We start from the raw sequence: 14,052 nt of genomic DNA, 5'->3' as shown, positions 1-14,052 counted from the left end.
ACTTGAACACTATTCATCCGTAACGAAAGGAGATGGGACCCCCGGCGGTGCTCCATTGACTCAGCTCAACTTTTAAAGCTGCCCGCACAGTTGGCAGATATTTAAGTCTCCTGGTCAGTATTTTTGGGCATGCATACTGTCTCCTTGCTCCTTTTCTTCAGCTGTATACTGGCCTATTTTTTTTTTTTTAACGTCTATTTATTCCATGATCAAGCCTCAATAGATTGGATCACGTCCACTCAAATCTCCTGTAGCAATTACACTGTGCCTAAGGGGAAATGATGTGCACACTGTTGTTGAGTTGCTTCTGTGTGCACAGGCTGCAGGTAAGCAAACAGCACAACTCCATCAGCAGGGCTCATTCAGGTCTGACTGGGCATCACAGCATCAGACAGGAAGAGAACCTTTTTTTTTTTTTTTTTAGCCACTAATGACAACAATATACACCAAACACTAGATAAAGACAAAAGGAAGATACATAAAGAACCACAGGGGTGCTGAAATTAGAATAGAATCTTTATTTTTTTATTTTACAAATACCTTTTTGTTTACAAGATGTGTAAATGCATCACACCAAAACCCGCACACATAAATCCACATATACACACCAGTAATCACTTCAGGAATTAACATCATCTATTAGCCACACAAACACAGCACCAAATGACTTGCATACCCATCAGTGCAATTTGAGATCCACTCATACTGTTAACAGGATCTGGGAGTCCAGATATACCAAAACATGGAAGTATATCTCTAGATGGAACCTGATAGCTGGAACACTGTCAAAGAAATGACATAAATTATAACTGTGATGGCTTTAATGCAAATGACATGCTATTGTCAAGATGAACCACTTAGAAACTGTTGACAGAAATGTTTCAGTAGGAGAGAAACTGATCTTACCATTTAAAAATGCTCTCGTTTCATTGGTTGAAACCGGGGCGGATATTTCAGACAACCTTGGGTTCTGACCACCGGTGCTTTTCAATCACAGAGGGCTTGACCAGACAGATCGATGGGAGGAGGGCATTGGAGATTCCAGGCCTACTGTTGTGGTCTACACCCCCTAATTGGACAGTACATGAATGTTTTACTGAGTAGGAGGCCTGTTTTCCACATGCACAATCGATGGCTTGTTCTCTGCTGACTTGCCCAGGCTGCTCTAATCAAATAGTAAACTCTACCCTTGAAACTTCTCGATGATGACATTTCCTGTGTGAAAACTGCTTTTATCAAGCTTCCATTACATTTATGCCATGTCCAATTCTCCAGAGTTTGATCTTCAGCAAATGAACAAGCTGTGTTTAGCGTGGTACTATAGGTCAACGTACTTTATCAAGGGAATCTTTACATTTTGGTAAAGATAGAAACAGACATTGCACCAACATGAAACCGCTCAGATCAGTGAGCCACTAGGAGCAAGATCATAATCAAAGGGGTGAAAGTAAGATTTTTCCTGCCTCATAGTGCAAAATGACCAGAATATACCTGCATTGGGATTGGGGTGGGATGAGGCGGCTGTGCCAGAGAGCAAGGTTTATTGACGTTGCTGTCATCTGATTAAGGTCATGGATTACTTAATGCTTCTATCATTTAAATGTATTTATGTAAAGAGCATTAAGCTTTGACTCAACTGTCATCAGCTGTTCGTAAACTATTCGACAACCCTGTACCCTGGAAGATCCGTCTTTCCTCGTTCAAAAGTGCTCATCTTATTACAGTATAATAATGTACCCTGATACCGGGTATGCTTTTTGTATATATATATACTTTCAGTGAGAGAATAGGCTACAGTGCTACTCCACAGGGCTAATAAAAATCTCTACATGATATGATAAAAATTAGCTTTGGGTATGGAAATATTTTGTAATGTGTGCACATCCATATCAGCTGGTCTTTCATCTCGATGCTTGTCATATCCTGCCAGTGCAATAAGTCCAATATTAGTGCAGTGTTTTGTCTTTCAAAGACATTTCCCCCCCACCCCCCTAACCAAGCTTTAGTCAATGACCTTCAAGGTAAATTTAATAAAGTGCTTCCCTTGCCTCCTACCCTTTTTCAAAAGCAAATCTACCAGTTTAAATTCAATTAATAACATGTGTGCATTACTGCAACTCACACCTCTTCTGGAGGAGTTCAGAAGACAAAGGAATCTATATCAATGAGAAAATTAACAAATTAGAAAAAAAAAATAGAATGATACGCTACTTAAAACTTGCAACTTGCAAACAAAAGCAAAAAACTTTGTTTGCCATGATTGCCACCCCACTGACCCCATGCCAGTTCCTAGAGTTCTCAGCTGTTTTCGTTCACCAGACGTGCTCCGTTGATGCCGCGGTATGTGACACGGCTGGGCCGGACCAGCACACCGTAACCCTGGCGGCAGCTGAAGTAGCGACGGCCCCCCACCGAGCCATCGTTCTTGCCCCTGGGGCTGCGCAGCTCCAGTCCAAGCCAAATGCCCGGGGCAAAGTCTGCTGTGCCGAGGTAGCGAATGAATGCCATCTCATTGGCGCTGCTCAGCAGGACCTGCATGCCCAGGTGGAGGCGAACCTGCCCGTCTGAACTGGGCGAGGGGCTGGACCGTCCTGTGCTGCCAGGAAACGAGCCACTACCACCACTCCAACGCCGACGGTGAGGTGTGGAACGGCTCCTTTTTTCGTAAGATGAACCATGGAAATGGAAAAATAAAACGTTTAAAAAAAAAAAGAGAGAGAGATTTGTGGGAATAAACATATGGTGTGTAGGGGTGTAATGGTACAATAAACCCACGGTTCGGTTTGTGCTGCAGTTTTTGGGTCACAACTTCAGTTTTGGTTTGTTTTGTACATCAGGGACAGGAAAAAAATACTACCAATTCCATTGTGCTCTGTATTTTTTGTCTTATTTGCAAAAACAATAATATCAGAAATTTAGGATAACAATATGAAATCAATAAATATTCTTTTAAGGAAAAAGTCTACTAGGACTATTTAAAACAAACATAAAAATACTTTCAGTATTTTCATTAAATCATCAGCTAAGAGTGTTGTTAGATGGGTCTCATACAGTGGATGTGTTTGCAATACATATGTATTGTGTATTGAATAGTTTCGTTTTTTTGGTTCAATTTTACAGCCCTAGTGGTGTGAGATTTTGAAAAGGTAAGTGAGAGATTCATGTGTGGTTGGTGGTTAAAGGATTGATCCTGCATTCCACATTCATTCTCATTATAACCATAATCATGCACTGGCTATTTAACAAAAGCACACTTGTGCTGACTAATACCACTGGTTCTTATCTGTATTGATCCTACTCCTGCTGTGGGGGATTGGGATGAATCTGAAAAAGCACTGGGAAGGAGAAAAGTGGGGGCTGTGTGGAAAATGAGGGAGAGAGAGAGACACACCTGTTAACAGGGCTTTTTCTGCTCGTCTCCTTCGGGGTGGCGATGGCCGATGATGTGCTGAAACTGCGACGGATCGTCCCTGGATGACAATCATATGAGCCTTAGCAAAGCCAAATACTCCCACATGAATACTTACACAGCCATGACCCGCAATCGCTCACAGCGTGACAAATATTATTACAAACTCGCATATTTCAAATCAATTATCTGACTCAAATCAGGCAATGATGGCAGAAGACTCACCACTAAAAGGGCGATTGAGGCGTGATGACGAGAGCTCTGAGAGGCAGTCAACAGATCCATGAATCCTGGAAATAATAAAATGAAAATAACCCGATAATTAGTTATTTTCATAGCCCTACTAATATCTTTCAATACACATAACCTTTAGACATCCTTATTGAGATTTTACAACCTACAGCATAAAACTCAAAAAATCGACTGACATTTACGCAGGGTTTGCTTTGATCCATTGCTCAATCCTTTTCATAACTATCCACAGAGAATGAACTTGGTGTAAATTAATCAGAGCAGACATTCTGAAAATTCATGTAACATGAACAGAATTCTATGACATTTCAGAGTTCATGCACAGTTGAGGGAAATTTGACTGTGCTTGCATTTGACAATTGTCTGTTTTCTGGCAAGTGCTCCAACAAGATGTGAAAAAAAAAAAAAAAACTTCATTTCGGCTGCTTGCACAAGACTACCTGTCCTGCTAAGTAATGTTTTCTTAAGCCGCTATGCGACTGTGATAATGGTCGAACTCTGAAAGCCATTACAAGCCAGACAGCCAATGTTGAGAATGAGCAAAAAGGAGAGAGAAAAGAGAAAAAAAAAAAAAAAACGCTACAAAAAGAAAGAACTCTTATCTTGTTTGCTAAGGGATGTGAGTGGGCAGAGAAACAAAAAAATAGAGAGTGGGGGGAAAAAAGCAAAAGGAAGGCTGTTTGTTTTCCTAATGGGTCCTGATAGCTGCTGACAGGAGAAGAAAAGGAAAGGAGAAACGAGTTGCTGGACAGAGAGAATGTGAGAGATTCTCCATTAGAGAGAAGCCATACTCTTGCCTGAGCATACCGTGTGCCCCTGGGTTAATTAGATAAAAAAAATAAATAACAGAAAGCGAGAAGAAGGGACATGTATGAGGGATGGTGAGCGAGCAGGCAGCCACCTTTTTTTCCCCAAAGAGCAGCTTTTATCTCATGGAGGACATTAAGAGTGGGTCGGGCAAAAAACAACACAAAGACAGTGAGACCGATGAGGAGGGAATTGTGGGGATTTGAACGGGTGGTCTGCATCAAGATGAATCGGCAAAAGAAAATAAACAGATATGCGGAGTGGGTGTAAAGGCTGAAATCATTAATTCAAACTCCCACACTCCTCAAACTCTCTTTTCACGGACATGAATACATTCTTTTTTTTTTTTAAACAAAACATTGTAATGGCATTCACTCAGTTATGACACATTAAGCACTTGCGTCTATGGAGCATTAATGCCTCACCCAATAAAACAAGGTCAATCGTTTTTATCCACTTGCAAAAAATATGGAGTAACAACGAAACAGTAATGTCTTGCAGCAAAGAGAGTGTTCTCTCTTGTTGCTTCATGGCTTGTGAATATGTATGTCAGACAATGCTTTTCCATATCCCGGGATTAAGAGATCTCCAAAAATAGCCATGTTGGCATGTTATGCAGCTGTTGAGTCAACACTTTGTGTAGTGTGCAAGCCTGATCTAATGTGAAGAAATAATAAGGCCTCTGGTGGAATTTGCCTTTGTTCCTGCACTATTTTAATAGGTCAAAGCGAATGCCATGTGGGAGTGGTTCCAACTTACTAACCAGATAAATGAAAAGAGGGCACAGAGATGTAAAGGGTGCAGTGTAAACGTAGGCACAGCAGTCTACTGCAGCCAAGTACGTTCAAACAATACCAGTGAGTGTGTATGACACTGCTAAGTACATCATTTGCAAACTACAGAAAATCCCTTTATCTGAATCTTGGACTGAGATGCATCAAATGCTTATTTACCAAGATCTAGCAGCAAGGAAGCAGCAGTATTCTAGGGCATCAAACAAACAGATCATACAAAACCTGCAGTGTTCAAGGATGGGCTTACGTTTCTGATCTGTGGATTGATCTGCCTCCAAACTAACTTATTTTGGTCCAGAGACCATGTGGTGCACATGATAACATGAGGGAGGGGTGACTCTCATTCCCACTGACCACGCCCCATCACTGCCCTCCCACCCCACATCAAACTAATTCAAATATGTGCCCATGAGTGTCTTTCCTGGCAAATGAAAACAACGAAGAATAAACCAATATCTCACTACTACAACTTCTAAAGCTGCAATAAAATAAACCTATATCTAATGGACAAACATGCATACATACTCATGTGGCTCCACAACATTTTCTTACATACTGTATGCTCTCTTGAGAAAATATTGCCTCATATACATCTCTCTTGCATTATTTTTTACCTTAACAAATGATACATACATATTCATTATCCATAATCCATATTTATTTTCAACGTCCAAAGTGTCTAGCTCATTATTGGCTACCACATTAAATCTAAAAGATGTTGGAAAAGGGCCGCAGGCTTCACATTTGACAACTTTTGAATCTCATTAATCACCAACATAGACGTGCCTGGTTTCTGTACAGAGGGTAAAATCATGCATGTCAACGCTTCCACGAATGATACTGCCATAGAAGCTCATTAGTGCCAGATGTATTGATGAGGGAGATGAAACGCCACCTCCCCCAGCCATGTTCTCTAGATCTAGATGTGGTGCAGGTTTCCAAGACATACTGCTGTTTTTTGTTGTTGTTGTTTTAAATCAGTTTTGATCCTCGAAAAAATTTATTAAGGACACATGTTTGACAAATCTGTTTTTGTTTCTTTGGGTGACCCCTGGCAAGATGAATAATTCATCTTATGAAGGGACTCACCTCTGAACACGTGATGGAGGGGCAAAGACGCCATGTTTAGGTGGGCAGCTGAAGTATCTCACTCCTCCCACAGATCCATCATTCTTACCACTGGGCTTGTCCAGCTCGATGCCCAGCCAGAACCCTGAACAGACAGACAGACAGATCTGAAGTCAAACAAACAGACAGCCAAAAGAGCACTGCCTGATGTTTATAGGACCTATGTGGAGCCAGAAAATTGACTTTAGTGTTTGGCACTGAAAAGAAAAAAGAGCTGGCATTGAAAAACAAGATATTGGTGCTGAAAACACAGTTGAACAAAAAAGCAAAACACTGGCATTGAACAACTGTTAATGAAAAAGTTAGAATATTGGTGGTATATTGATATTGGAAAATAAAAATGTGGGCCTGAAAAAATTTGTGTTGAAGGTTTGAAGACTGGCATCAAAAACGAGGTGAATCAAACACTTGCTCAGTTTTTGACAGTTTATTCAGTGTCTTTTTTCACTGTTTTTCTGTTCATTAGTTTTGTTTTGGGTTTTTTTTTTTTAATAGCATTTTTCTTACGTCACTCTTGGCATTGAAGGGGCACATTTTCAGGGGAAAATGGGCTGATTTGCAAATAACCTGTATATTTTGAGAAGTATGCTGACTGACTCTGACATCCCTTATGCAACTGTGGAAATATGAAAAATGCAACAAAGTGGATGGGAGGAATGCATCAAATCTACCTAGTGTAGTTGGGGAGGTAACATTAATTTCTATTTATTTGATTGATGATTGTCTTTGAGCGGCTGGCCTAGCTGCATCTCCAGCTGGTTTTAACCACTGGAAAGCCTGGAAAGCCAAGCGGCCAGGTTTAATGCAACCAGAAGTGTATTTCACATGTAAAGACATCACTTTATCAAGCGATATTTTAGTGAAGTTACATATTTTTGACGTGTCACTACAGTACAATATAGCCTATCTCTCTCAGTATAACACTGCTGTTGTGTTGGCCTTAAATATATAACATTACATAGCACTTTTACTTTCAGTTATATGGTATTTTAACCTTTAGAAACACATAAGATTAAACTGGAATGGAAACTGAGCTTTAGGAGTCTTTATCCCCACTAGTCAATTGAAAATACCTTACATTTGTGACATGAGGATGCATACACAATGTGAAAAAGAAAAGGACATTTACAATAGAGTGTTCACCTTGAACAAAAAATGCCAACAGAGGATTACTGCATTCAGGACAGAGCAGCAGCCCTCAATTCCCAGAAGCTGAGGTAACGGGGCTTAGCCCGCACTGATTTAAGAGTATCAAAGGAGACTTAAGACTGAAATCCTTTAAAACATGATCTTCAGCAGTTTGAGATACATTTATACTGATTCATATACGACTGACACCTGGTCAAACTACAGACTAAATATTAATCAACACTGTGCTGTTCTCTGTTTGGCCTGAAATATGGCCACCACACACACACACACCTCCACCCTCCCTCCCGCAGTATTTGCTGTCCAACTCCAGGGCTGCCACTGTAATGATTGGTGACTTGGAGTATGCAGTGAAGCCCACATAAGTCCAACTGGAAGGGCTTGATGAATTTTATCATTTTCTCCATGTGTGATTAATTTTACAGTGACAAGTTTAACACAATTATGCAAACAGTGCTGCTGTTTCTCCATGTAGAAATAATAGAAAATGAGTTGGACAGTAACCAGAGGGAGACGCTTCACTTTCACATTCAGATGACACGTGCCTATGACTGATAACCCGATCATTCATTCATTTATTCATGCATGAACGACAATCCTGTGACCTTTGACAAAACTCACTCAGCATTTGAGGAATTAAATAAATAAGAATACAATATCCACAGAGTCAGTTGTCTAACCACTGTTAAAGAAACCACTGATCATCAAGATCCTTGACTTTCTTTTTTTATGCTGTGAAAGAGACACGTTCATGTTCTCAATTCAAGGCAATTTCTTTTAAGATCAAAGGAATCATGAACATGAGAAATCTCTGGTAGGCTGGGCTTTCCATTTAAGTGTGATAAAATGATAAAACAGAAATTTACTGTTAGGTCTCTGCTAATGAAAAGGTTACCTATGCCATGCTCTCATCATAATTCATTTTAAATGGCCAATGAGTAAATGGTGAACAGTTTGCTGATGACTGCGCCCTTTCAAAATACCAGGATGCCTTTAGGATGCCAGCACTAATTATCATTCATTATTTCTGACCTGAAAACAGCTAAGCAAAAAGTTATAATTTATTAAGGTGATACTGAATATTTAAAATAGCCTCTAAAGCCTTGTTGGGCTCTATCCTAAACTCAAAGTACCACAAGCTGCACTTTGATATAGCTGAGCCTTATCCAAGAATGTTTGATCCTCTTGGAGCCCCTAAGTGTTCTGTATTTAATCCTAGGAGTCTAATATTAAACATATTTTACTTTAGTGGGCTAGTAAACCACTCATGTAATTTTCATTGAAGTGTAATTTTAAGTCCCCTGTGAACAATGCTGTACAATTACTGGTAAGTTCAGATTTGGAACCATTCAGTGGGTGGTAGTGTAATGAATCGTATCAGTGTTATTCTTTACCTGCCAACAAGACAAAGATTATTTAATGTTTATAACTGCAGGGGGATTTACAGTTATTACTCTAAACCTCAATCTTCGCAACAACCCGACTGGCCAAACAGCCAGAGTGAGCAAAATATTGAGTGAATTGGAATGCATTTATTGTGCATTTTTATTAATTTCTTTGCAATTTAAAGAGCATTTCATTATGTATGGGTTTAAACCGTAGGTTTGACATTTGCAATAAATCATCTGCTCCTGATATGTCAAGAAATGAGGTTCTACTTGTTCCCACTGATTCAGGTATTTGATGGAAATGCCAGCCAGACAGTACAGATGAAATGCAATGCTGCGGAGCACTGCTCAAATATAAAGTAAGCTGAGAGTGAACACCTCATATATTTGAAGTATGTGTGTCAGTAATGTAATAGTAATATTTCATTGTAAATGCAACTCTACTGTCAGATATTCATGGAAAGGTTGTCAATTTTAACATCTAACCTGGAGCAAAGCTTGTTTTGCCATAGAATTGGACCACACCAGTTCTCTGGCCCACCACCAGCACCCTCTCCCCAAGGCGCACCTCAGGCCCTTCACACACAGAGCTTCCAGCTGAAGGAGTTCGGCTTCGGGGACCTGGGAGGGACATAATGAATTAAAGTTCAAGTTTACTCCTCTGTAATAGTAACTAGCTTCACTTTGATCTGATTTTATCTATCTAATCCTGTGAAAAAAATAAAAACCTGAACTGATGGTGAGTTTCATTAAATCTGATGAGATAAGTGCAGACCTGCAGTAGTAAGCATGGGGGTGCCAGGAGATGAGCGGAGGGCCGGTGAGGGTGTAGTTCTGGCACTTGGGGAAACACGTTCCCGTCGCTGCCTGGCAAGAGGGCGCTGCCTTGGCAGTGGACGAGTTCGAGCAGCTGGCCCATGCCGGGAATCCAGTGAGGAAGACGAAGAGGAGAGAGAGTGAGAGAGAACACCTGTGGTGAAAACGAAAGGGAGGTAGGAGTGAGCTGAGAAGCACAAAGCAGGAAATTCAATGAAAGGTCTCTACAAAATAGTGGCAAAATCTACAGTAAACAAGGGACTTACAGCCGAGGATTTAGATCAATTAAATGTGGTTGTGAGAGGACATGCCAGCTACACACTAGACAACAAAAAAGGGCTTAAACAGATGAGACTTATCCACCTCTGCTACCACACTGCACACACTATGTGCCACCCATCTTAATACCAAACCCGCCATCATTCCATTCACGCATAAATCAGGAACTTATGCCATTCCCTGGACAAGACACATCTTATTTATTTTTCTATTTATTCTTCAGAATGTGAAATGTGTGGCACCCTTTTGCACATTCTTCCCCCTGTTCCATTTCAGACCTCTACCTAAGAAACAGTGTCAAATTAATCTAAGGCAGCAAAAAGCAAGTGAGCGCTATCTCTCAGCTTGCTCTATTACAAAGGTCCAACAAGGGGCCAACATTCTAATTTCCCCCAACTTCAGGGAATGAGATGGAGGAGGGGGCTGCCCAATTTCACTCTTAAGAAGCCATTTGGAAGCAGGACCTCATTAAGCTTTTAACTTTTGTAGACCTTCACAGGCCATAAGTTCATTAAGTGTCCAACTCTCAGAGGCTAATTGATTAAATCCGTGCCAAAGGGCTTTAAGACAAAGGGAAGATTCAGCTCTAAACAAATTGGAATGCAGACAATGAGGGGAAAAAAAAAACACTGTACCTATGCCAAAAGCAGGTCTCAACAGTGGGCAATTACTAATTGGGCTCCTAAAGGGATATGAGACACACAAAAATAATGCTGCTGATTCTGTCAATTCTATTTGATCTCATCAATCCCTCATTACATGAATTGATCACTGCTTTCTGTGGCTTTGGTTTGATGAACGAAAAACTTTTTTTACTGCAAGCATGCCGTGTTTGCTGTACTGTAACTTCCTTGTTGTGACCAATATTTGGAATTCAGATTCTGTGCAACTGCCTGCCACTTTAGAGACATGTGTTTCCATGCCAATTAGATCTACTTTATCTGTATCTTAAACCAGGCTACAGTGGTAAAAGTGGGGTCTTTTTGTTTTTTTCTCCTTCTTTAAAGAGGCATTGCTGTTCCTGCTGGTTTGCTCACGAATGGATATCAATTTTGGGTTTAGGTATTAAGGTGCACCAATTATCAGAGACAGGACATGCTGTGGAGTATGCAGAACCAAGATGGCAGCAATAAATTCCAACAGTTTCAAACCAAGTGCAATTATCCCAAATACTGCCGACTTACTCCCACTTTACCCCTTCTCTGATATCCAGTGCATCAAAGCCCATTCAGCTGTAACTGCAGTACCTGTTTTTGTCCCTGAGGCGTCTCCTTCAGTGCCCTGATTGGGACCAGGTGGGCTTTTTTGTTTATCAGGTGTTGTGTTTTTGACAGATGGAGACAAACCTTTCCACCCAGACACACAGAAAAAAGAGACACATTGACTACTTTTTATGCACAGATTAGTACTCATCTCAATCAGATAGCTTAGGTATTCTGATCAGGAGATGATGTAAAAATTGTATTTTTGACAACTGAAAATAACTCGTGTAAAATAAGCCAATTAATCTTTTTGTCAATATAATGTATGTTGTGGAGTGTTTTAATGATTTGCTTGTGTGTAATTTGATGCCTTGGAGAGGCCAAAGACAAATTTCCACTAAAGTGGACAATAAAGTCAATCTAATCTAATCTAATCTAATCTAAAAAATAATACTTTTTGTAGTTGAGATGTTGCATTTGCCATTACAATGCTATAGGGCGCAACACCTGCATTTGTGAGAGAACATTGATATTCTGGTTACCAAAAAAAGTCTAATCTAAAACAGCAATTTCACCTAAATGCCACCAAAATAGGAGCAGTGGTTTGCATATAAAAGTAGCCATCCAAAACAAGAGAACAAATTCACAAAATGGGACATATTTACAAAAAAAAAAAAAAAAAAAAAAAAAAAAACAATCTGTAGGGAAATACAGTTTATACAAATTATAAAGTTTGGAGAAATAAATATAATTTCTGAATAAAAGAAAACTGATAAGAGAGTAAGCACTGAAACAGTGTGAGAAAGATTAAATAAAAAGGATAGGGACAGAAAAACAAAAAGATGAAACACAAGAGACACTGAAGAAATGCAAACGAATGGGAGTAAGACATTGCAGTGCAGCAACAAAACAAGTCTTCATGAAAGACATTTTTTCATGATTGAACTGATCCTCTCTATGCTACCCCAACACAGATTAAAAACAATAAAGTGCTGAGACAAGCGGTTGCTCCCACCCAGTGACACTGAATAGAAAAATAAGCTTAAAAAGACACCGACTCAAACAGCACACAATAAGAAATAAAATTTCATACAAGAGTCAACAGATAATTAGGTTCCTTAACTAACGACACAGCACTAAGGCTTCACCTTCACAATTGGCGAGCTTATCAAACCTTCTGTTGACTCATATCATAAATCTACTGCACAGATGACAAAAGATGCGTGAAGGTTGATTTTTAATAGACAAAATAATCATCAATCTCCACATGACCAAACAGACTTAGACATATGATAAGTGTTTGTACAGTGTCATAGGAGAATGTAATATACCTGTCAGATGCTTATAATCCAACAGTAAAATGTTTAATCACCTCTAATGGAGATGCAATTTATACATAATAAATCTGCCAAAGACACCACTTCACATTACATTTGATTCATTAATATGCCACTTAAGTCAATGCTTTATATTGTGAATGAAAAACAGCCGACAGATTTTTAAAAGGCTTCTCAAATCAGTCGGGTGGTTACTGACTGTCATTTCAGCTCACATTTAGAAGGAGTTAGTAAACCTTCTCGGAGGCATAGTTGTCTCTTGCCTTTGAACTCCATCAAGGAGGCTACATTCAAACTCAAAATACCAACATTTCTTGTTGCTTGACCTTTCGCTTGCAGGGACCTCCTGGCTTTATCTATCCCTTCCACGCACTGATGTTCACTAGAAGTGACAGACTGCAGTAAAGACTGAGGCTTTGTGGATCAACCAGTGGCGCTTTGTGAGCGCTGTCTATGTTCTCACTGCCCTTTGAGGCCTGTGCTCCAGTTGACACACTCTAATAGGGGCTAGGCTAGTGCTCTGTTGTGTCTGTCGCTCCTGGTTAGCAAGATGAGATGGTTCCACAATGACCCATCTGATTCATAGAGCACATGAATGAGCTCTCAGCCACACTGGTTCGATGGGACGCCAAAACATAGGTGGCTGGGAGAGTCTGTGCGTCTAAGTGTCTGACAAAGACCCTGAAAAGTGCTCGGTCATAAATTAGTCTGCTTCCTGGATAACATGGAGGTGCTGACACACACGCCCTCACAACGCCACACATACACACTCACACATCTTGTGATAAATGGCTGCCTGGCTGTTCAGCCTGTCTATGTCCTAGTTATTAAACCCTGCTTAATTGGACTATCAATCACGGAATTCCATAGGCCACTCAGGTCCGCTATTCCACTCACGTCCAAACAATTGGCCTTCAAAAGCACTGAATATTACACCTCCACAATAAAGCTGTAAACCCTATAGGGTGCAACATCTGCAAAAACCTACCAGGATAGGGTCCCTAAAATGTACTGAGATGAATGGAATCTATTACAAGTCAACATCGAGTTGGGGATCTGGGCATCCAAGGACTGTGAAAGCAAGGCCTTGTCAGTGGCAAAATTTATGCATTATCCTTTGGCGCCGTTTCAGAATCCACTTTTCAAAGCATTCTAAAAAGATTAATACGAGGACCCGGATGCCATAAATCCCACCATGCAGTGACATGACTCACACAGGTTATGAAACTTGAGAAAGCCTCTTTTTGGCACAAATGAGGCCATCAGCTGCTGTCGTGACTCAGGGCTCCATACTGGGCTTTTATAGGAGCTGTCAGAGGGGGAATATCAGGTAAATAGAATGATTGTGTCCCCACCACAACAACTACAAAACAGCAAGAATGGAAACTGTAACAATCCTCAGATGACTCAATTCTGATGCTTCTACCCAAACAAAATTTTCCAATCAATTCAGACTACATGCTATTAACGTGTTCAAGGGCAATGTCAATA

At 40.3% G+C, this 14,052-nt stretch overlaps 1 protein-coding gene across 4 annotated transcripts in view; it reads right to left on the bottom strand.

Annotated features, from left to right (window-relative positions):
• Positions 1-495: 495 nt before the first annotated feature.
• Positions 496-14,052, bottom strand: part of LOC115354140 (CAP-Gly domain-containing linker protein 4) — a 33,734-nt gene continuing 20,177 nt past the window's right edge. For 2 of the 4 annotated variants that reach the window (XM_030044335.1, XM_030044334.1), the window contains exons 10-16: positions 11,270-11,368; positions 9,703-9,897; positions 9,414-9,548; positions 6,352-6,475; positions 3,635-3,699; positions 3,392-3,470; positions 496-2,656 (exon numbers count right to left, since the gene is read on the bottom strand). In XM_030044335.1, the coding sequence (XP_029900195.1) occupies positions 2,299-2,656; positions 3,392-3,470; positions 3,635-3,699; positions 6,352-6,475; positions 9,414-9,548; positions 9,703-9,897; positions 11,270-11,368 (1,055 nt within the window). In that variant the 3' untranslated portion in view covers positions 496-2,298. The remainder of the gene's footprint in view (positions 2,657-3,391; positions 3,471-3,634; positions 3,700-6,351; positions 6,476-9,413; positions 9,549-9,702; positions 9,898-11,269; positions 11,369-14,052) is intronic. The other 2 variants (XR_003927764.1, XM_030044336.1) reach the window with 2 other exon arrangements.

Source organism: Myripristis murdjan, chromosome 22, assembly GCF_902150065.1.
Source record: "Myripristis murdjan chromosome 22, fMyrMur1.1, whole genome shotgun sequence".
NCBI classification, from domain to species: Eukaryota; Metazoa; Chordata; class Actinopteri; order Holocentriformes; family Holocentridae; genus Myripristis; species Myripristis murdjan.
This window is presented reverse-complemented; position numbering and strand designations above follow the sequence as displayed.